The 23,919-nt window shown below is 41.5% G+C and overlaps 1 protein-coding gene across 1 annotated transcript in view; it reads right to left on the bottom strand.

Annotated features, from left to right (window-relative positions):
- The window catches only part of MYO3B (myosin IIIB), a 416,196-nt gene that overhangs the window by 386,104 nt on the left and 6,173 nt on the right, over positions 1–23,919 (bottom strand). Inside the window, exons 4-6 of the mRNA XM_061135386.1 lie at positions 17,864–17,968; positions 17,527–17,626; positions 15,253–15,329 (exon numbers count right to left, since the gene is read on the bottom strand). Of these exons, the coding sequence (XP_060991369.1) occupies positions 15,253–15,329; positions 17,527–17,626; positions 17,864–17,968 (282 nt within the window). The remainder of the gene's footprint in view (positions 1–15,252; positions 15,330–17,526; positions 17,627–17,863; positions 17,969–23,919) is intronic.

The raw sequence follows: 23,919 nt of genomic DNA on the forward strand, positions 1-23,919 counted from the left end.
TTCAGAGAGAGTCTCTCTTTCCCTTTCTCTTTACTGAGTTATGGGTGATGGGATTCAAAGACACACACTAAGAGGTTACATCCCTGATGGAAGGTCAACACATCCTGGAACTGTATTCCTGTCAATGCAACATCAAAGTCTGCAACTGTTTCTTTAGGAGAAAAAGCAATTTCATTCTCCTTAGCTCAGCATTCTTGTCTCTAGGTAAAATAAAACTGAGTTAAGAATGCTTAGATGGTCAGTTGGTCTTGCCCCCAGGAGAACGTGACCTCTCAGAGAGCTCTCTGAATCGCTTGTTACCATGCTCCACAAAGAAAAGGTGAATGGCAGTGGCAACTAAGTGCACGGCCCTGGGACCAGGTTTCCCAGGTTCTGTAAGTCTTATTAAAGGGGTGAAGAGAAGGGAGTTTGAAACGGCATTGCCACAGGCCCATGACCCGAAACACCTCATCCTCTTCCATCCCTCCGCCTCAGCTCTGCTGCCCCCAGGAGGAGACATACTTGAGGCAAGTGTATACTCTCCCTTACGTTAAGCCTTTGCTTCAATCACAGGAGTATAAATGATGTTGGTGGCAGTGGAATGAGACAGAACAGGTGAGAGAGAGAGAGAGTTTAAGGGAAGACTTGCAGGACTTGGGAGGCTAGGGAAAGGGGCACACCAAGGAAGACTAACATATGACCTGGGTGACCAGGAGAATGATGGTACCATTCACAAAACAGGGAAGTCAGGAAGAAGACATCAGTTTGGTAGGCAGTACAGCAAGTTCAAATTGAGTCTAAGCTCTGTGCCTAACTAGGTACAGAAAAGCCATGTGTGCTCTTGGAAACTTTTTTCCTGTGCATAGATTCAATAAGAAAAACAAAATTCAATCAGGATCAGAAACAGAATATACTAAAGGGTAACAATGAAACACTGATGTGCTTTTAGTGACTACATGGAATTTTATGTTACAGTAAATATATCTTACATTTCACAACTCTATAGACTTTAATCTTCCTATTGTTGGTTGCCAACACAACTAGTCAAAATTTGTAGTTTGAATACATAGTTATAATACTGTGTATATATTGTTGATACAAGGTTGTATATCATGAACTTTAACAAACTGGGATATTTATCTTAATCTAGTATTGTGAATAGAAAAACTGCTAATGAATGTCAGTTGTACAAAGTAAGAATTCTCCATAGTTGATTTTAGAGTCTCACAAGCATGTTCATATGAAGAAGATATGTCTTCTAGAATGTTTCACGTGATGTGTATGTAAGTGCACCTGGCAAAAGCTAAGAGCATAGAATTAACTGAATTAAAGAGAGTTCTACAGCAATATTTGCTAATGACCTACTGGCTCCAAGATTAAAACGATGACTCATTGAGTCTCAGTGAGTTTCAGGATGTATAAATTCCTACAAACTTCTGCATAGTCACCTTTAACAACCTTCCATTCTTCCGCATGATATCAGTGAGTGTTTATGCTGCTTCTGAGTTTTAATGAGTAGTTTTATCCACTTGGTGTTAATCTATCATTAGCCTCATCACTTCTTCTAGGTTTTAAAGGGACCAGTCTTAACGATCTCATCAAAGTGACCCCTGAAGTAAACAGAAGTAACACAGGGTGAGGATTGTGTCTTATCTTTCTTCTGTTCCCATCCATACCAATTTGTGGCACTCATCAGAGAAGCTATGCTGAAAAACTTTTGGATTGGAATCAGAAAGTCTGAACTCCATTATTCACTAGCTGGGTCCCTCTGATCAAGTCCCCTGAAAATTTTGAGCTGAGGGTTCTTTAGTTACAGTGATCTCACTTTCTAGATCTATAAACTGGCAAGGTGGGGATGAATAATCTCTAGTATCCCTTCCAGCTCTAACATACTGACTTCATGATTTCAAAATAAGTGGTTTGGGGGTATCTCAAAATTAGAGGCTAACTTCTCTATGCAAATTACTTAGCAAACAGTAGATTATTCTGGGGTATGAACCAGATGACTAGAATTTTGAGTGGATTGTATTGCCAATATTTGGTAGAAGGTGTTAAGATCTATGAAAAGATGCTGGTTGCTGTGATAATGCCTCCCTTAAGGAAGATAAGCTTCAACAACACAGCAGTTGTTTGGATGCTGGTTAATGGAGCATGTCCACGTTCCTACCTTGAAATGCAAACTTATGACTTTTTTGATACACTTAGACTATATTGATGCTTATTTTAGGAAGGAGAAAGACACTAATGTTCGGATTTCTGGCAATATCTCTGCACTAACAGCCTCAGTGCTCAATACCAATACCTATTCTACCTGGAGATGGGCTAGAGCCTCTGAAATGTTGGTCATTACCTCCTGAGCTACCCCAAAACTTCTTTCTGGAGGGAGCTGAGGACAAGAAATACGTTTTCACTATAGTTTAGTTCTACTGGTCTTTGTAGCAAAAGCTAGCAGTCAGTTTTCTTTGTTAGGGCAGTTCTCGCAAGACTTCTTTAAGCTAACGAGTTCCAAAGTTTAAGACTCCAAATCCACCCCAGTCACTCCCTCCTCCCCTCTCTTAAAGGAGCTTATAGGGTGAAATTGTAGCTACAATTTGATAACACAACCGCTTTGGCACACATCATTTCCTTATCCATCCTTGGGCATGGTCCACTGAGTTCTGTTGAGGAGGCTGGCCCTTTCTTTAGTCATGAGCTGGAGAAAACTAACTGTGAAAAGCTCTGGAAGTGTGAAAAGACTTGGCCCTCTGGTGGCTGCAAAAAGGTCCCAGAGCCAGGCACCTTCATTTGGTTTTGCCGCTTTCTCACTGGATAACTTTAGCAAATTATTTAATCTCCCTGTATCTCTTCTTCCTGTGTAAACCAAGCAACCCTTTCCCCCTGGGTGTTGTCTGAAGCATTGCTTAGGGAAATGTTGATTACCCAGTTTTTTCTGTGGTACTAGAATGTTAGTAGAGGATATCACTGGGTCATAGATGCATGGGTAATATATATTTTATTGATTTACTTCTATAAGACTGTCTACATTTACTAAAATATCTACAGGGAACACAAATTATTTCTATAACAAAAAAGAACAAATTTTGTCTGTTTTTCTGTCTTGAAAATATAAATAAGTATTGGAAAGTTTGCCTTGATCTTCAAAAGGGAGTGGTTATTTCCTCAGGGGTATGTATTGGCTGTGGGGATTCTTCATCAGCAAGATGACAGGTTAAAGGTGATGTCTTGGTTGTAAAACTAGGGTCGCACAAGTTTAAAAAGAATTCTCTTCTCAACCATACCCCTTTCCATTGTAAGCACAAGACTAGGCATAGTACTTTCACTTTCTCAGGCCACCACAGTCCCATGGAATGCCCCATGATTGCAGTTTCATTTCAACCTAGACCAAGAGTAGGGCTTACTGGTAAAGTTCCCAAAACAGGGGTGAGATCTACCCTCTATCTTTGCAGAAAGACTTGAGCTATAATAACCTGAGAGAACAGTCTCTCCTCAACTCAAAGTCTTCATTTTCTGCGAAGAGTATCTGTATTAGACTGAATATAAGGGGAATAAAAAGTAGTCAACATATGAACTCCTGCATTCAGAAAACCTAGATTTCTCCAAACTATTTAACTTAAACCATTTATCAGATGACAAATCAAAGAACTGCTGGGCTGAAATCTCTTTCAATAATGTGATTTTTAACCAATATGTTCAAGCAAATAATATTACAGTAACATCATCCACCATAAGGAAAAATATGTCTTGTTCTTTTAAAGAATGATTTACAAAACTTAAAAGACAATAGCTGTTATTCAGACTATTTTATTTTTCCACTAATTTTTAAAATGTCATTAAAAATGCAATTAGGTTTGCTTTATATGTTCTGATTTCTCATCTTACTAGAATTGATTGTGTGATCCAAAATTATAACCAAAGGTCAAGATTAAAATTTCAGTCAAGTACACAGGCAAAATGCTGTTATCTCAAGAGCTAAATTCAGCTTAAAAAGAGGCAAAGCAAATAGACCTAAAGCTATTAATCCTTGGCTGACCTTGAGCCCAAAAATAAAGTCAACAGACTGGCAAATAAGATGGGCTGAGAAGTAGGAAGGCAAATAGGATTCTTAATTTTGCTTACATAATTCACACAGCATAATTAATAAATGTTATTGATCATAAAGATTTCTAAAATAGAATTTCCCTAGAATTGTAAATTGCAGCCATAAATATTCCAGTGGCAAATATTATTCATCAGTTTTACATACAAACATCTTAAAGTGTTACAAGCTGAGATATTGAACAAGCACATGAAATCTCTTCCCTTGGATGAAATATAACTTCAAGGGAGAATACATTTGAGATTTGAAAGGTTTCTTTCCAAAAGGGATGTGGACTAGAAGAACTGAAATTGATGGGGTGGTGCTTTTTTTGGTTCATTCATAAAACTCAAGGCTAGAACTGAATATATATTCCTTATACTGAGAAACTGCCAGTAATAATTTAAATTATGCTGTTCACATAAAATTGAGAAAGGTCTCTAATTAAAATATGATGTTCTACAAGCCTTTTCTCAGGATTGTAACACTCAGCTTATGCCTTTAGAAAAATAAAACAAGGTTCAACTTAAAAAGACGCAGAGCACACGCACACAACACTGCTTCCCACCATGGCTGGCGGAGGGCAGGGGGGCTGTTCTGGGTTTGAGGCCAGCACACAACACCAATTTTGTACTGAAATTCCCCAAAGCCCTGGAAACATATCACTTTTGTTGTTTCTTTTGTTATGGACTGTAGCCCACCAGGCTTCCCTGTTCATGGGATTTCCCAGGCAAGAATATTGGAGTGGGTTGTCATTTCCTTCTCCAGGACATCTTTCTGACCCAGGAATCAAACCCATATCCCCTGCACTGGCAGGTGAATTCTTTACCAATGAGCCACTAGGGAAACCCAACATATCATTTACACTTAACTGTTTGGCAAGCCCTGCTCTCAGACTCAGGACCAGTATCACAGAATTCCTCTGTGAAAGCAAAATCAGTGACCCCAAATTTTTGTATGTGTCCTTAGTACTCAAAGACTCTGAAGAAATACATGTGCTTGGAGACCCAGGAGAATCCCACTGCCCTCCCTTAGCAGCTTTCCCCAAATTAGAGATGGATGCTGGAAGGGATCCTAGGATTCATTAAGTCAATCCCCCTACTTCACAGATGAGGAAACTGAGGTCTTAGGGAATAGTTTAGTCACAGAGCTGGTTTGTAGCCAACCCAGGAGCAAAGTCCATGACTTCTCCATGAGTGAGGCATCTCCCAGGGATTCTTATAATACACAGAATGCTAAGACACTCCCAAAGGGATTTCGTGTTCCGTCATAAGCCATAGCCACGGTAACTATCATACTCTGAGCATGCAGCACTCCCTTCACTTAAGTAGGTGGAGTTTCTACTGCCTCTCACTTCCCCATGCCCTCACTTTTCCTTCCACTGCCCCTTCCCTTTGTCAGCTAGTGCTCTAATTCTACCAGAGTGGGAGTTCTACAATTTTGTTCTTTTTACAGCTGTTAGGTCAGGTATTCTTACCTTAGGGGAAGAGACAGATTCAGAAGGGTTAAGAAACTCTCCCCAAGTTATTTAGCTAGTAGGCAACAGAACTGAAGCATAAGCCACAATAAGAAACCAATGGGGGGAGGGGTTGCAGGTAGCTTTTCTCCTCTGCAATACATCTGAAAAACAGGAAGGGAAGCAAATCGAACAGAATATCTGAATGTTCCTGCATGGGCACTCCCCTTTATCCACACGTGGTCTCTGGGTGACATCTTCTCCCAGACTGACATCACCGTGCAAACCAGAGTACCCTTGGGAATATCACACAGTCCTAGCAAAGAGTGATTTCCTTCATCTTTTTAAAACCAAAAGAAGATATGGGAAACACCTGGGACATAATAGAGTGCCATGAATAGAAGTTCCACATGCTCCAGCCTCACGCCCACCCCAGGCTCCCCTGGGGCCCATTCCTAATGCTGACTGCCCGCCTCCCTCTGCTTTCCTCCAACAGCTCAGGGTCCATCGTGCAGCGGAGCCAGGGCAGCCCTGGCCTAGCTGTGAACTCCTTTCCCCTTCCGTGCGGCTGAGTCCCTGGTCCCGGGGCAGGGCAGTGGAGGCGCTAGCCAGAGGGTAGCCGCCGGGTGATCTGACTCGGAGCCTAGGAGGAGCAGAGGCGGACTCTGACATTTCTTCAGCAAACACTTCTGCCCCTGCGGGAACAGTTCTTCATCTTTGGTGGATGAAGAAGGGGAAACAACAGGTGCCTTGATCTTTCTCACCTCCCCAGAGAGAGGTGGGAGGACAGCCAGGGAATTCTAAATGCTCACAGAGGCTATGACTTTGATACGTCTTACTCAGCCCTCAGCAGGAGGCAGGTTGGGGGGCCCTCGTGCTTCTGCACATCTGGAAGCTGAGGCCTCAAATGGGGTTCTATATTTAGATCTGCCAGGAGGAGGGTAGCGACAAGTCACCACCACCTCCGGGGCCAGCCCCCCACCTCCACAGTGACACATGATATATGGCTCAACCCCTCAGAGCTCCAGCTGAGAGGGGAGCTGGGGCTGAAGCAGAGGGTGAAATCTGGGGCTGCATTAGTCACTGTGACCCTTCACTCACCACAGCCCCAAGTGTTTGGGTTGTGCTCCAGGACCCTCAAAGACAGGACCACCCTGGGAATACAGGTAGGGTCTGCCCCAGAACGAGAAGGGAGGGAATCCTTGCTTCTCACAGGCTGACCCAGGAACCTGGGGGGAATCAGGGAACACAAATGACTGCAGAATCTCAGAGATGAAAGTTGTGGGGGAAGACACACAGGTCTTTCAGTCAACCATCCAAGGTTCTAAACCCCTCACTTGAATCTCCTAAGCAACCAAAGCCTATATACCTCACAGTGAAGTGATTGGCAGGTGGGGTCCCAAGAATCCCCAGCCTTTTAAAACAGAGTTGGGTAAAATCAGACCCTGAAAGTCTCACCATTGTCATCACTTCACCCTTACTGAGAGCCTGGAGAGATCCCCCCTTCAGTATCCCAGGAACTCCAGGGGCTCGGAATGTGAGAGTGGGAAGACTCTCTTTCCCCCGGAAACCATCAATGTTCTCTGAAACCCAGAATGGACCTCAGAGGCAGAGACAACCCAGGCCAATCCTCTGAGCTGAGAACAGGGCAGGAGAGGTAGGGTTTAGGCAATAGGCCCCACCATTTTCACTGCTCACACCATGCTGAGTATGGCAGCAAGCACTTTCAGGACATCATTTTGTCCTCTGAGGCTGCTTTTTTCCCCTTCTCACTTCCTCTTTTAACTTCTCCCATCTTTCTAATCAAAATATTCAGTAACTCGCCTGGGGTCCAGGATTAGGTGTGTGCACTATTTGCTTGCAGGTCTATGACTCCAAAATTTGTACTCTTATCTTTACTACCAAAAATGAAGCCATATTAAAATAACTGAACCACATTCACTTTTTTAAAATGAGTGGCAGGGCTATAACTAAAATCTAAATCTAAATTCTATTCTGAAGAACTTTGCTATTTTACTTTTCCAGATCCTTCTCTGAGGCATTAATTATACTGGTTTCTAGAGTCATGCTGAAATATTGTATTTTCCTCAACATATTAGGAAGTATGATTCTTATTTAAAAGAATTTTTAACTTGGAAAAAAAGATATTCATCTTATCTGGTATACTGGTAGTCATAAACAGTTTGCTCTAGCATAGTGGTTAAGAGCAGGGATTTTGGAGCTAAATATCTGAGTTAAAATCCTGGTGTCATCACCTAACAGCTGTCCAAGGACAAGAACTTTCTGTGACTTATTTAGTTTCTCCAAAACACTGAGCCAGTAAGAGCAATAATTTCATGGGGTTGTTGTAAGGATTACAAATGAATTAATTCATACAAAGCATTTAGTGCCTGGCACATAGTAAGCACTCAACAAATGCTATTAATTCTTATTGGGTACCAAGTCCATTAGCTAGAGCTTAGGGAACAAAATGGTAATAATGACAACAATAATATTTCAGCTCTGTAGTGGTTTATGACTTTCTCAGCCCATCAGCACAAAACATCTCATTCGTCATCTCTATTCCTGGCAGTGCCAAAGGAAAGAGCATTATTGTATCGTTTAGCTAGGAATGGCATAATTAATGAAGGCAAGAGTGGTTGCAAAAAGCCTGTGATATTTCTGCATTGGTGTAAGCCGGTTGTTATGGCAACCATCCCCTGTCAACGACCCTTTGCCAAGCAGAGAGAGACCCATTTTTGGAGCCGTCACAGCACATCTGTTTCTCTGCTCAGCTGATTAGCTCTTGTTTGCAACAACCAGCAGATGGAAGTAAAAGTGAAAAAAAATTTTCTAAAAAGAAGCAAATGTTTATTTCATCCACAACTCTGCTTTCTAATACAGAAACAGACTTTTGGCTGTTTTAGGAAGATGCCAAGTAAACTGGATGCTTAATCTATAGGCTGCTTCTCTCATTGGTGGGAGGGAAAAGTGTAATCAACCTATAAGTTACAGGTGATAGGTCCTTCATGTAAGTCTTTTAAAATGATGTGGCTCACACTCCAGAGTGTTCTTCCACCACCCCTCCATCTCTGCACGGCTTTGACACAGGAGTCAACTCGGCACACACGTTCCTGACCATACGTCCCATGTGAAAACACTGAAGCTGAGGAACACAAGGCCAGTGGACCAGGAGACCTGAATTCTGGGGCCAAATATGACCTGAACCAGCTCAAAGAGTATCTTCTACCTGCCTTAGTTTCCTCACCTATAAAATGGAACTTGGATTCCCATGCTGTCTGAAAATTCAAAGAGCTCCAGTACTCACCAGATACGTGAATCTGGACACAATATCTCCTACAGTTCTTTGAGCCTCACTTTCCTTAGTGGTAAAATGAAGAAAATAGTATCTACTCCAGAGGGTCATTGTGAGAATGAAATAAAACAACATGTTAAAAAAGCGCCCGTCCCAGTCCGAGTGCATTCACGGGCACATCCTCAGTAATTGCAAGTGTTCTTCCCACTATATGTCTGCTGAGCAGGTGAAATATTCAAACTATCTGCCAATCAGCGACACATGGCCCTGAAGCTGGTTCTTAAGACACCCTTCTTCCTAGACATTATCCCCTGGATTTGCTGGGCTGTTAGGAAATCTGCGTGTCCAGGGAAAGAGACAGGCACTTCTGGTGGCCAAAGAGCACTCTAGAGGTTCTGGATGGCAGCCACTTACCATCTAGGACAAGAGTATTTCAGTATTTTAACAATCAGCATGGTCCCCCCAGTGCTTCCCAGCTAACTGTAAGGCATTATTTTAACAGAGTCTACAAATATTCTCAATAAAGACAATGATGATGATCTTGGTCACTTTCTTTGGGTTTCAATCATTCATAAACACTCAGTTTAATTCTTCACTACCTGTGATGGTAGGAAAGATAGATTAAGGGTCAACTAGTCCTACACCCCTGCCATCACCATAAACAAACATAAATCAGGCTTGTGTCCCTTTCTGCTATGAACCAGGATATTATCTGGCGGATGTTCAATGCAAATACTAGCCGAGCAATCCAATACTGACAGTGGGCATGGGTTGTATTGGAAGTGCTTTAGTTCACTGAGTCACAACACAAAGATTCCAGTTACTGTTACCCACCTACCCACCCAGTGTTTCTGGGCACTTAGCTTGGCAGAGCCTTAGATTCCTTCTCTATAAAATCAATGTCATTATGCCTAACTAACTGGCATCTTCACAGGTAGTGAGTGCTTAAAAATAATATTTGTAAAAGTTCTATGCAGATGTGGGATGTTATTATTCATACGATTATAAGAAACTGGCTATCAGGAGACAGTGACCGAGAAAAGAGGCAATAAACATGGGTAAAGGGAGGGTCGTGTGAGTTAATACAGTTCCCCCTTTACTGATGCTTTATATACAAATATATAAAATACAAGCCACAGTCACAGGCAAGGAGGGAGATCAGAGGCTCAGTGTTAATTAGGTTGAGGGAATTGACCTACACCAAGCATCTCGGAGATAATCCAAAAATACCTGACCAGAGAGCAGGTAGACCAGCACAGAATCCTCAAGGTGTTGAGGCTCCATGTGAGAAGGCAGTTTGTTATGGTACATCCAGAACAACATATGGTACATTCTAGCATATACAAAAAGAACTGTGTTTGCCTCAAACACCTAAGGCTGAGAGAGGGGTGTGTGTGTGTGTGTGTGCGCGCGCGCGCATGTGTGCAGACAGGCAAAGCTGAGCTAACTAACCTAGCACCTGTAACATGAGGATCTGTAGATTCAAAATGACTGGCTGATTACCTTAGAAATTTGAATTATTTACTACAGAGGAGGGGTGCTAACAGGAGAGTTGTTACAGGTTGAATTGTGTTCTCCAAGAAAGATACATTAAGGTGCTAGCTCCCAGGACCTCAGAATGTGAAATTACTTGAAAATAGGGTTGCTGCAGATGTAATTGGTTAAAGTGAGGTCATACTGGAGCAGAATGGGTCCCTAATCCAGTATTACTGGTGTCCTTATAACATGATGGCCACGTGAAAGCGAATACACAGGGAGAATACAACGTGATTCAGTTCAGTTCAGTCGTTCAGTCGGGTCTGACTCTTGGTTTCTATGTTGAGCATCTTTCTTTCCCATTTAAAATCATCTTCCTGAGTCACAGTATGCTACTGACATGCTCAGTTTGTTTAAAAAAAAGAAAGAAAAAAACTCTACTGATATTGACTTCTAGAATAACTCTTACTATGCAAGCCAATATTTCCCCAGTAGCAGTGTTTCAAAGTACTATAACCCTAAAGGCACCCCCTGGAATTTTCCTTCTCCTACATGGCTGAGTTGATACCACTTTCACTCAGCACCTTTCAACCTTACTAGTATCTACATGAGGTGGCAAAGAGAAAATAAGTGGAGAGTGTTGTGAATATGATAATTCATGCTACAGCTTCAAGCTGCCCTGGTGAACTGCTGTTTAAACTGCAAGTCAAGACTTGATGGTGGTCTGGTCACATTTCATCAGCTATCTGGTTTGAAGCCTATAGCCTATTTGAATTATTATAGATATTGGAGTTACTCAGGCTGGTGAAATCAAAATGCAAATGGAAAAAAAATAATTTGGTTCAATTTCTCAAAAATAGGGGCTTCCCTGGTGACTCGCTGGTAGAGAATCTGCCTGCCAATGCTGGAGATATAAGTTCAATCCTTGATCCGGGAAGATCCCACATGTTGAGTAGCAACTAAGCCAGTGCATCACAACTACTCTAGAGCCCAGGAGCCGCAACTACTAAGCTCATGGGCTGCAACTACTGAAGCCCACATGACCTGAAACCAGCGCTTCACAACAAGAGAAGCTGCCACAGTGAGAAGCCTGAACAATACAACTAGAGAGTAGCTCCTGCTCACTGCAACTAGAGAAAAGCCCAAGCAGCAATGAAGGCCCAGCACAGCCAAAACTAAATAAATCATAAAAAATAAAATAGGATCTAGGAGCTTTCAGCTGTGTTTTCAAAGTAAAAGCACTGGTGGCATGCAGTCGTTTTATTCCACTGGCATTGGCATTACACGCATTGCTGTCATATTTAATCTGCTGCTGCTGCTGCTGCTAAGTCGCTTCAGTTGTGTCCGATTCTGTGTGACCCCCTAGACGGCAGCCCACCAGGCTCCCCCATCCCTGGGATTCTCCAGACAAGAACACTGGAGTGGGTTGTCATTGCCTTCTCCAATACATGAAAGTGAAAAGTGAAAGTGAAGTCACTCAGTCGTATCCGACTGTTAGCGACCCCATGAACTGCAGCCTACCAGGCTCCTCCATCCATGGGATTTTCCAGGCAAGAGTACTGGAGTGGGGTGCCATTGCCTTCTCCCATATTTAACCTAAATAGCACTTATTCACATAAGCAGAAATGAAAGCATGTTAAGGTCAATATACTATGCAGGCCACCATATAAAGACAATATCCATTTGAACCATTACTGATTATCCTTTCAAGGACTCCTCTTGACCCCAACCCTGGCCTCACAGAAGGACAGTACAAGTTTGTTGAAAGGAACACTAGTGAAAGTCGCTCAGTTGTGTCTGACTCTTTGCAACCCCATGGACTATACAGTCCAAGGAATTCTCCAGGCTAGAATACTAGAGAGGGTAGCCTTTCCCTTCTCCAGGGGATCTTCCCAACAAAGGGATCAAACCCAGATCTCCCACATTGTAGGCAGATTCTTTACCAGCTGAGCCACAAGGGAAGCCCAAGAATACTGGAGCGGGTCACCTATTCCTTCTCCAGCGGATCTTCCCGACCCAGGAATCGACTGAGGTCTCCTGCATTGCAGGTGAATTCTTTACAACTGAACTATCAGAGAAGCCCCAAAGGAAAACTACTCAGCCATTAAAAAAAAAAAAAAAGAATGAAATAATGTCATTTGCAGCAACATGGATAGACCTAGAGATTATCATACTAAGTGAAGTAAGTCAGAAGGAGAAAGACTAATACCATATGATATCACTTATATGTGGAATCTAAAATATGATATTAATGAACTTATCACCCAAACAGAAACAGACTCACAGGTATAGAGAACAGACTTCGGGTTGCCAAGGGGGTAAGAGGGTAGGGGAGGATGGACTGGGAGTTCAGGGTTAACATGCAAACTATTATGTATAGAATAGACAAACAACAAGGACCTACTGTACAGCACAGGAAGCTATAACCAGTATCCTGTAATAAACCATAATAGAAAAGGATATGAAAAAGAATATATATATATATGTATATGTATAACTGAATCACTACTGAAATTAATACAACATTGTTAGTCAACTATACTTCAATAAAATAATTTTTTTTTTAAGTTTGTTGAATGGAACTGACAAATGTAAGATTATTCCTATGGACATTCTTATAGAGGGTCATGGAGCAAAAAGACTCTGGGAAATAAAAATATGAGGACAGTGTGGGACTGAGTCCCAGGAGCTGCAGCCTGGTCCCAAAGTGTCTTGGATGCAAGCACACATTCTGAGAGAACCTCTGAGTCATACTCAGAGGAACTGGGCACTTGCTCCAGAGAGACACTCTCAAGGTCTCCACACCATAATCTGCCTACTCCTCAATTTATCCACTATAGCAGGCAAGATGCAACACTAGCTTTTCCCTGATAAGAAGGGAACCAGTTCCAGGCAATCTGAGCAACAGAAGCTCACCATGGACCACTAAACTGCCCCTAGTAGAAACAGTCCACATATTTTCTTCAACCCAGCTGAAACCTAAAAGTCACAAACACTTCATGAGAAATGTATAAAGCCAAGGGCAGCTTTCCCTTTTCTGTGTTCTGTGGTTCTGAGAACACCAACTTGCTGAAGACTGGAATGGGAATACCATCTTCTGATTTATGCCACGCTAAATAAGAATTGAGTGGCCTCAGGTACACTTTCCTTTAATAATAAATTAACCAATGAAAAATTTTTTTTAATTTTTTAAAATAAATAATTAACCAAAATCAACAGAGCAATGTGTGAATACCAATAGTCATAAAGCCCTCCTCAATCTACCCTCCAAACTCATCTTCTCTTTGACTTTTCCTTTTTAACCAATATTTCGTTCATTCAACAGATGCACATTGAGCACCTACTCTATACTAAGCACTATGCTGAGAGCCGAGCATCCCAAGTCCCTGCTAGAGTTTAGAGTTCAGTTAGAAGATCTGCTTGTCAATAACTGTAGTACAATGGTCATAGCTTGCTAATGGAGAGTGTAAAGGCTTCAGTGGACACTCAGGGAAAAGAGCCTCAGTGTTGGCCAAGGATAAGGAAGGTTTCCTAGGGGAATAGCACTTGAGAGAGGACTGAAGATTGAGGAGGAAATTTGCAGAGTTCTGAAGGCCACTCCAGATGATGTAACAATATATAGAAAGGTTTAAAGAAATGATATATAAAGACAGATTTGGGGAATTACTTGTTTTGCCACTACTGCTGAGGCATTAAAAACAAGTAAATTGGGGGAAAGGAACCTGAGATGAGGTTGGACAGCAGAGAGGCTTGAATATGAATGTCTTTGTTCCTCATCTGAAAGAATCTTGACTTTGTCCTACAGTGTTTCTTAAAGTAGAGTTCATGAGATCCCTATGAAAATTTTTATGGTTTGCCTTTGTTTCAACGATAATTTTATATGTAATAATGAAATGGGAGAAGTTGCAGTAAAAACCGTGTTCCAGATTATCTGGATGGTCATTTGCCACATAACATCAATGCCCATATTTATTTTTATTATGAAGCTGGCATCAAGTCAACAGAGATGTACCAGTTTGAGGCCAAAGGAGATGCTATTTAAACAAGGAGATCACACAAGCTGAAACAGAGTAAAGTGGTGGGAGAACTGGATCACCAGATATTATGCGGTAATAAGAATGACAAAATAACTCAAAATAATCCATGCTGTCATGCTCTGAAATGGATTCACATTGCAAAGGACAACTGAGTTTCACAAAACAATGTCATTTGTCTCATTAAATTAAAACTGTTCATTTGAACGTTGCTGGCTTTGTAGTTTTTCATAATATATTTCCCCTCATCTCTAAGGAGATGACTACATAAGTCCTCTTATTAAAAGAGCCCATTTGCCTGATCCCAGGCCAGAGAACTGTGGAATTCAACGCTGACCTGACAAGCAAAGCTGTAGTTGTGCTTCAGGGTCTGTTGGTATCTAGCCTGGAAATTCTGCAAACTTTTACATGTGTCATTTCACAGGGGATTTTTGTGGTGATGCCAGAACTAAAAATTAGACCCAAATCCCAGGTTTTACTAGAGATACAGAAAAGTACATAAGAGAAGTTGCTATGTATCCTGTATTAAAAAAAAATAGCTAGGACTATGGCATATTGCTCTGTAGGCCACCTGGAACTGAAATCTGTCTCTTCATTGAGTCATGTGTCACTGGGCCTGCCTCTACCCAGGGAAGGTGACCTTTTCTAATTTACACAATGGTGGGATGAACTTGCCAAGCCATGGCCCTTGGAGAACATGGCATCTTCTGGAGGAGGCACCTTTTTTCTAACTGCCTGAAGGTATTCTATGGGCCTTCTGTCACTTAGTCCTGAGATTGTCGTCATTCTCACCCACCAAGTCAGAACTCTCACAGTTCAATGAGGATAAAGGATTTTCTTCTTGCTGACAGTTTTGTGAAGTGTGTGACTTTCCCATAAAAAAGGCATAGTACCAAGGCTTTCAACAAATACACAGAAATAGATGCCCTCTGCTCACCTCAGGGGCCATCCAGAATGGGGTGCCAACAGATGTGTTTCTCCGTAGACGTGTACTGGTGAGTTGAGCTGAGACACCTACAAGAAAAGCATGTCATAATTCAGCAGCAAGCAGACGATGATGCTAGACCAGGGCTGGCAAACTTCTTCCATAGATGGTCAGACAGCAAATATCTTAGACTTTGTGAGCTTAAGGCTCTGTCACAACTACTCAACTCTGCAAAAGCAGCTCAGATAACACAAAAGCAAATGAGTGTGGTTGTGTTTTTGCAAAAACTTATTTAGGGATGCATATCATTATCACGTATCATTCTCTTCCTTTGATTTTTTCCCCCAACTGTTAAAAAATATAAAAATCTTTCTTAGTTCATAGGGTGTACAAAAATGGGACACAGGCCAGACTTGGTTCACAAGCTGCAGTTTGCCAAACACTGTAGGTATGAGCATTTAATGCTCTATCTAAATCACTAGGATATTTTTTTTTCTAGTGAATATTTCTATCTGTACTGCTGCAAAATTGGAATCAAAAGAAAGCATCAAGAACTAGTAACCCCCAACACCTTCCTACTATATTTCCAAAATATTTCAGGTGATATCTTTCTTAAAAATGGTACTTCATTTGATGGAGGAAGAAAATTGGCGTGTATTATCTATAATTGAGCATCAGTGTAGACATAGAAAATTTTCAGTGCCTTATCTTACCTAGAAGGCTGGAAACCTGTCAAGAAAAATACATTTGTCAAATGGAAAAAGAAACAGACTAAGACTATTGTTATCTAGGGCTCAATGTTGAGGACTTGAATTTTAATATAATTCCCATGTACTTTGTTTTAGTCTTTGGCCAGTTCTCTTTCTTATGCCACAACAGATATAAAGGTGAATTGGATTAGGAGTCAGAAGGCCTGTTTCCCATAGCGATTATGCCTCTTCCTTTAATAACTGTAAGGCCTCAAGCAGACAACCTCACAATGAGTCTCAGTTGTCTCACCTTTAAGCTGGGGATAATACTGCTCATTACACCTAACACAAAGAGCTCTTAAACATCAAGTAAGGGAACAACTGTGAAAATGACTTATAAATTGTAAAGCATTTTACAAATATAAGGTACTGTTTTATACCAAGCAGAAACCTACCAAAGCCCTTAAGACAGTAACAATAGTTGCCACTAATGTTGTCAATAAGAACTAAAAAACTTGGACACATGTGCTCATCAGCAAAGAACATATCTTTAAGAACGTTAGGCATAGATTTGCCAAGTACCATGGGTTGTTTTTTGACAGTAGTTCCACTAACTGCTTGCATTCTTTACTCTTTATTAGGAAGCCAAAGAGGGTTCTTTAGACTCTATTTAAACACCCTAACATTTTTCTTTGCTTTTTTAAAAAACAGACCAATTACTTAGTGCAATTTCACTTATCTTGGAGTAATTTCTTCTGAGCAAATGATTCACTGATACATTTTAACACTAAATTCTTCCTTACCAATAAAGCAATGAACATACAAAATCATCCATCTTTTCTCCTCCTGTGCTGCCACTCACCTAAAAAGAACATTTTAAAAAGTGCTTCTGTAAATGTTTTCTCATTATTTACAGCAGTCATGCTGAAGGACTAACTGTTGTTAAATTCATTTAGAAGATTAAACCATTTGATAAACTTAAAGAGGAAAATCAAATGGTTTGTTGGATTCGATACAAGGAGTGCTGTAAGGAGACAGTTAATAGTTCTCTGGCCTTTGGTGATACAGCTCTGCTTCCTCTCGCCTTTCCATTTCCTATAACCAGCCTCACGTGTAGCAGCAACAATCACAATTTAAAGGGATGTTAGTTTCCAGACCCAAAGGACTATTTTACCTTCTGCTCACTGGGAATTAGTATGCCTGAGGCTAGAGAAAGTCATTTAAAAGACCAAACGGTTTTCTCTTTTCATATGCAAAAGAATAATAGACAAAATGTAAATTATAGACAATTGCCCTGAGTTGTGAAATCCTTCCCAACAAACCAAAGTTTTTCCCATAAAATTTTTCTTTTGAAACACTTTCATATTCTCTCTTTAATAAAATTGCTTCTAAAGCTGAAAACAGATTAACAAACAGCATCTCCTAGGGTGATCCATCTGGTGAACCCCCCCACCCCCGACTCTCCAGGCTGTGTGTCACTGGAAAGGCCCTCAGCCTACCATGTAGAAGAGAGGCCCCAGTCTTCTGAGATCACAATAAATTGTTGCCTTTGGCTAAACTGCACACATCAAGAAAACAAATGACAAGCAGTCATTACCAAAGTCAACGAGCTTAACTCCTCCTTCTGTTGTCAGAAGAATGTTATTCCCCTTGACATCACGGTGGATGATTCGGTTATTGTGCAAATGCTGAAGGCCCTTCATGGAGTCCCATCGCCACCAAACAACAGGAAAGAGAAAAGGAAAATTTGCAATGGTTAGTTTTAAACAATTACCCTACGATTAAAATCTAATCAAAGTCCATATTAGGCTACACCTTCCCGCTATTAATACACCTTGCATATTATAGAGCAGTATTTCCCCTTGTTAATATGCTGTGGGGAGCCAACCAATGATAAACTGCCCCCTCGACCCCACCTTGAAGGACGTCCTTACCAAGAGGGCCCCGTATAAGATGTATGAGATCACTGCTTCGTCCAACCGCTGGTTGCACCTAAGTAGACTTTTGACGAGCTCAGTGACCGAGCCCCCATTACACAGCTGCAAGAGGAGGTGCCAGGAGAGAGACAGCAGGACCATACATACAAAAGGAAAAGAAAAAAGACATTAAGAAAAGCCCACTGATTACTGACCTCAAGTAGTAAATCTGCAAATCACAAAACTCTAGGTTGGAACAATGAAACTTCAAATTTCCATTGCACAGTCAAATCTAGTTCTGTGTGTGTATGTGTTTGTGTATATTTATTCAAGGTGATGACTTATGATTGAAAATACAAGTCCAAAAAAGTTGACTTCTTTCTCAAGTTAAATAGCAAAGCACAAGACATTATTTAGATATTAAAAAGAGAATGCATATCATAATTATGGTGAGTTATTATTGGAAATTTTACATGTCTGTTTTAAAAAAAAAAATGCAGTTTGAAGAAAGGACAGAGTCAAGATGAATGCCCTTGATTCTTGGGAGGGGATAAATTTTATTTCAAATCTTCCTGTCTCCAGTGCTGGTACTGCAGACACCAGACGCCCAACCAGTAGCTCTTTCTAGAGTAGCCACTGCATGTCAGATTTATGGAATGGAGCTGCATCATATGTTCATTTAACCTTTTCATATTCAACTTTAGAAGCTCAGCAACTTCATGCTCTTTTTTTCCCCTGCAATTAAAAACACTGTAAAAGTATATCTTTCATACTTGCTCTCTGTTATGGAATATACCGAGATTTTAGATACATAAACCAGGCATATTATTTTTTCACAGCAACTTAAGGGTTTTCAAGGATAATTTTGACTAAGTGCGGAAGGCAAAGTGGAGGTTTGGGTGTGCTACATGCCATTTGAAATCAAGGGTTCTAAAGTGGTTTGAGCAGGGCTTGTATATACCTTGAAACTGTAGGCAGCATGTTGTATATTCATCTTGCACTTTCCTGCTGAGAAAATTCACAGCTCTTGTCAGATCCACAGAGCCATCCGTGTCCATATAAAGTCAAGACCCTGATTTAGAGACCTAGGTTTCCTCCTGGCACTGTGTGTGATTTGAGAAAGAGTTAACTAGTGAACAGTGGGGGTCCCTGGTTGTGGCTGCTTGAGTCAGCTGGCTTTTTGTAAGCAAGGAAATCTGAGCGAGCACAGATTAGCACCTTTCCTAAAAGAAGACACTCTTTTATCAAGGGAATAGTACATTAAGATCTATTCGACTCTAATTACAAACATTTGCAAGGTTTTAATAAATGGTGAGGAGATGTTTTTGTTTAATGAATGTATCTCTCCTTACTATGTACGGCAGATACCTTGCCCACACATTAAGAATCAAGATAAGCTGAAACTGAATCTGCCTATGTTTTTACCATGTAAGTTGGTCACAAACAACACTATTCAACTAAAAATCCAATATAGAATTGTTTGTGGGGGCTGAGTTGCTTCTGACTCTTCACGACTCCATGGACTGTGGCCCGCCAGGCTCCTCTGTCCATGGGATTCTGAAGGCAAGAACACTAGAGTCAGTTGCCATGCCCTCCTCTATGTGATCTTCCCAACCCAGGGATCAAAACCTCATCTCCTGCATCTTCTGCAGTGGTAGGCAGTTTCTTTACCACTTGTACCACCTGGGAAGCCCCAGTATAAAATAAGGAAACTTTAATAAAACTATGATAAATCACTATCTCTCAGAAAGGATTCAGGAGGGAGCCAAGAACAGTGAAATGCACTGAAGGCTATAGTGGTCTGGGATTATATAAGTATCCTCAGAATCCTCTCTCCACCAATGTTTGGTGTAACTTGTTAACTCAACACCAACACCTCTCATGACCATAATATTGAGTACCCGTGTAATTTCTTCTAAAGGATTCCACATTCTTTTTATTTCAACTATGTCTTACATGACCCTGAAGGGCACATAACACTCAATGTTCAATCTAATACTCTCTTGAACAGTGAATGCATTTTCAGTGTCATGATTTGTAGAAGAATCTTAAAAGCTAAGCTTTCAGTAAACATAAAATAATTTTCTCAGGACTCCCCCAATTAGATTTTATATTTTAAGGGAACAAAAACAGGAAAACTGAACAAAGAGTCAAATGATGATCACATAAGAATGCAGAACATGACAGAAGGGATGTTATGGACCCACAAAAAAAAGTCCTTCTGAGGCTGATGGCATAGAGCTTGTAGAACTTGAGAAAATAAGATTAGGGTGGGGATGCGCCCTCTTGGAAGTGGGAGTTGTATAAAGGAATCATCATGATGAAACCATTTCATATGAACCTCTTTTATTCAGAAATCTGCAGGGAGACCTCCTCACAGGAGCCTCATGCCACAAAAGGGGTATCCATGCTATAGAGAGGCAGTAGAGTGCAAGATCCACCCAACCTGGGATTCTAACTGTCCCTACGCCTGACCTGTCTCCTGAGAAGCCTGTAGGCAGGACAGTTAGAACCAGAAATGGAGCAACGGACTGGTTCCAAATTGAGAAAGGAGTACATCAAGGCTGTATATTGTCACCTCCTTACTTAACTTCTATGCAGAGTACATCATGCAAATGTCAGGCTGGATGAAGCACAAGCTGGAATTAAGATTGCCAGGAGAAATATCAACAACTTCAGATATGCGAATGATACCACTTTAATGGCCAAAAGCAAAGAGGAATTTAAGAGCTTCTTGATGAAGGTGAAAGAGGAGAGTGAAAAAGCTGGCTTAAAACTCAACATTCAAAAAACTAAGATCATGGCATCTGGTCCCATCATGTCATGGCAAATAGGTAGGGAAACAATGGAAATCATGACAGACTTTATTTTCTTGGACTCCAAAATCACTGTGGATGGTGACTGCAGCCATGAAATTACAAGATCCTTGTTCCTTGGAAGAAAAGCAATGACAAACCTAGACAGCACATTGAAAAGCAGAGACGTTACTTTGCCAACAAAGGTCAGTATAGTCAAAGCTATGGTTTTTCCAGTAGTCATGTATGGATGTGAGAGTTGGACAATAAAAAAGGCTGAGCACCAAAGAATTGATGCCTTTGAACTGCGGTATTGGAGAAGACTCTTGAGAGTCCCTTGTATAGCAAGGAGATCAAACCAGTCTATCCTAAAGAAAATCAACCCTGAATATTCATCAGGAGGACTGATGCTGAAACTCCAATACTTTGGCCACCTGACGTGAAGAGCCTACTCACTGCAAAAGATCCTGATGCTGGGAAAGATTGAGGGCAAGAGGAGAAGGGAATGACAGAGGATGAGATGGTTGGATAGCATCACTGACTCAATGGACATGAGTTTGAACAAATTCCAAGAGACAGTGAAGGACAGGGAAGCCTGGCATGCTGCAGTTCATGGGGTTGCAAATAGTCAGACACGACTTAGGGACTGAACAATAACAACAGCCTGCTCATGACTTGCAAGAGGTTTAGAACTTGATGCTGCACTGGCAACAAGGACAAGGCTAGAGTTTGAATGAAAAGGAGAGACAGTGAAGACCCCATGATAAGGAGCATCAGGGACCTAAGACTCAGGTAGATATCAAAGGCAGACAGTAGGAGGACTCAGGGTCATCCCACAGTTGGAGTGTGGTCTCATTGCCAGAGGTTTACATGAGCATCTGCTATATTCAGATCCAAATGTCGCCCCAGAGAAGGACAGGAAGAGGGAAAAAGAAAACCATTTTAAAACTAAGTCCTTATCCAAGTGACTAAGCTTCGAGCTGGATTGTGAAAATGGGAAACAAACTCCACAAACTTGTCCCTCTCCAAAGAAGTACTCAGCTGACTAAGTTTAATACGATGAGTTCAAATCGACTGTTTCCTCTAGGCAGGCTGAGGGGTCAAGAAAAATGTTAGGGTTAGCTATTGAAAAGAAAGTGACCTCTTGGTTCTCAGCAGTTTGTGACTGTCCAGTTAGTTACCCATTACTCAATCACGAACACTGTCCCTGCACCTCAAAGAGCTCAACATCAGAAATGGACATGTGAGTAATAAGAGTGGCAGGTGGAAGTGGAGTATGCCCAGGGGTGTGGTGGTGCTGAAGAGGAAAGGGTGACTTCTGCCCTACCAGGGTGGAGAGGGAACAGTCTGGAAATCTTCCCAGGGGATGTAACACATACAATGAATTTGAAGGACAAAGGAGCGTATGGCAGGTGAACAAGAAGAAGAGCGTCCTTGGAAAAGGGACACCATGTGCAAGGAAGGGAGCACAAAAGAATGAGGTGGGTGGGAGTGTTTCTATTTGCATGTGTGTGTCTCTGCCTGTGGGTCTGAATTCTACATACTCTGCCACTGTTGGGACAAAGGGATGGGATCTACACAGAGAGATGGGGAAGTAGAAAGGGGGACAGGGGATGCAGGTGTGCCCCGCCAAAGTGTGTGGACATTATGCACATGTATTATGGCACCATAATATACCATTGGATAGCAGTGGTAAGCTAGCAACAGGTTTTAGACAGAAGGTCTGTTCAGATTTCTAGAAAGAAGACCTTGGTAGCAGATTGGAGGGTGGGCGGAACAAGAAAACACAGGGAGCTGGACACCTGTCAGGAGATGTTGAAGCAATCAAGAGAAGCAAGGTCAATAAGTCAAGAATCCTGAGGACAAAGAATCAGAGACAGATACAGAGTGGGTGTTGGGGGGTGGTGCTTTTATGAGATAGCATCGACAGGAATTTTTGACCAGCTGGATAGAGAAAGTTAAGAAGAGACAGAGTCTAGGGGTCTTGTGAGAATATCAGTAAAGTTCTTTGATCCTCTAAAGCCAAAGCAGTAATTGACAGGCAAAGCACTGCAACACCTTCATCAGAACCACTTCTCAGCCTGGCTTCCATCTCAGGGAGGCACGCTTTATTGAATTGCAAGTGCACTATTAAAATTCTACCCAGAGAACATTTAAATTAAATACTGGGTGGTGATCCAAGCTAACTCAAGCCTGGAATTTTCCCCTGAAATCTCATTTTAGTCTCTCTCCTGCCCTACTTTCAATCTGGCCATTTCTGCAACAAGAGCCTATTTAGTGGCATTTTAGATGGGTAGCCAACTCACAAACTTTCTTCATAGCTCTAGAACCTACGGATGGATTAAAAGCAGCCATTTTGTCAGCAGGATCAAAACTCAGCTGTGGATTTAAGAACAACAATAGAATCTGACTCAGTTGGTGCCTTTTGTTCACTAAATGTCAGAGTTTAAGAGCTGTCTGATTTCTTGCAGTTCAAAGAAACATATAATTAAACGGCTCAGGGTACCTTTAGAGGAAGCAGTACTGTGAAGTTGATAAGCCCACTAGCAAGGTTTTAAAGGGCAGCCTGTGGGTTACAGGGAAAGGACTTGGGGAACTTGGATATAAAAAAGGAAAGCGGGTACACATTGACAATTGTCTAATCAGAGTAAATATTCAGTGAAATGGACTGAACACTTTAAAAGCATGACAAGGGAACTATATTTACATGCATCAAATAATATAATCCTCTTAAAGCTGTAAGGAGGCAGCCAAGCTTCCTACCCCACCCACCCCTGAGGGTTGGCACCTGCAGCCTTTTATTCCCGCCCACGCTGCCAGCCATCAGACTCAAATACAGAGGTAGGTCTGCATCCCTGCGTTCCTCCCTACGCCCTCAGCATTCAGGAAATGTGGCAGCTGGATGCATCTTGAATTTAATGAGCATTTCGCTCCAAACCAAGAAAAACAGAAAAATCATTTACATTCCACATCTATTTTCCAAAACATCGTTGAATATTGATTCAATCACAGTATGTGCATTTGCTAAGATGGTCGTAATTTCAAGCAATAAAATGTTCCTTGCTCCATAAGCCATCAACTTTCCTCCACAGTATTAAAGAATGACCCATGCAACACCGTCACCAGACCTTTATTCTAGTTGAAACTCTAACCTTCAAGTAGATCCTGTACTGGCATGTCGATTTGCCCTAAGAGGACAGAATTAGGAGGAATTTCTTTTCAATGCTCTTTTGTTCAGTGGACTTGATCTTTCAAGGGTGTTAGGTTCTACAGAGGGCA

Source organism: Dama dama, chromosome 33 (genome assembly GCF_033118175.1).
Source record: "Dama dama isolate Ldn47 chromosome 33, ASM3311817v1, whole genome shotgun sequence".
Lineage (NCBI taxonomy): Eukaryota > Metazoa > Chordata > Mammalia > Artiodactyla > Cervidae > Dama > Dama dama.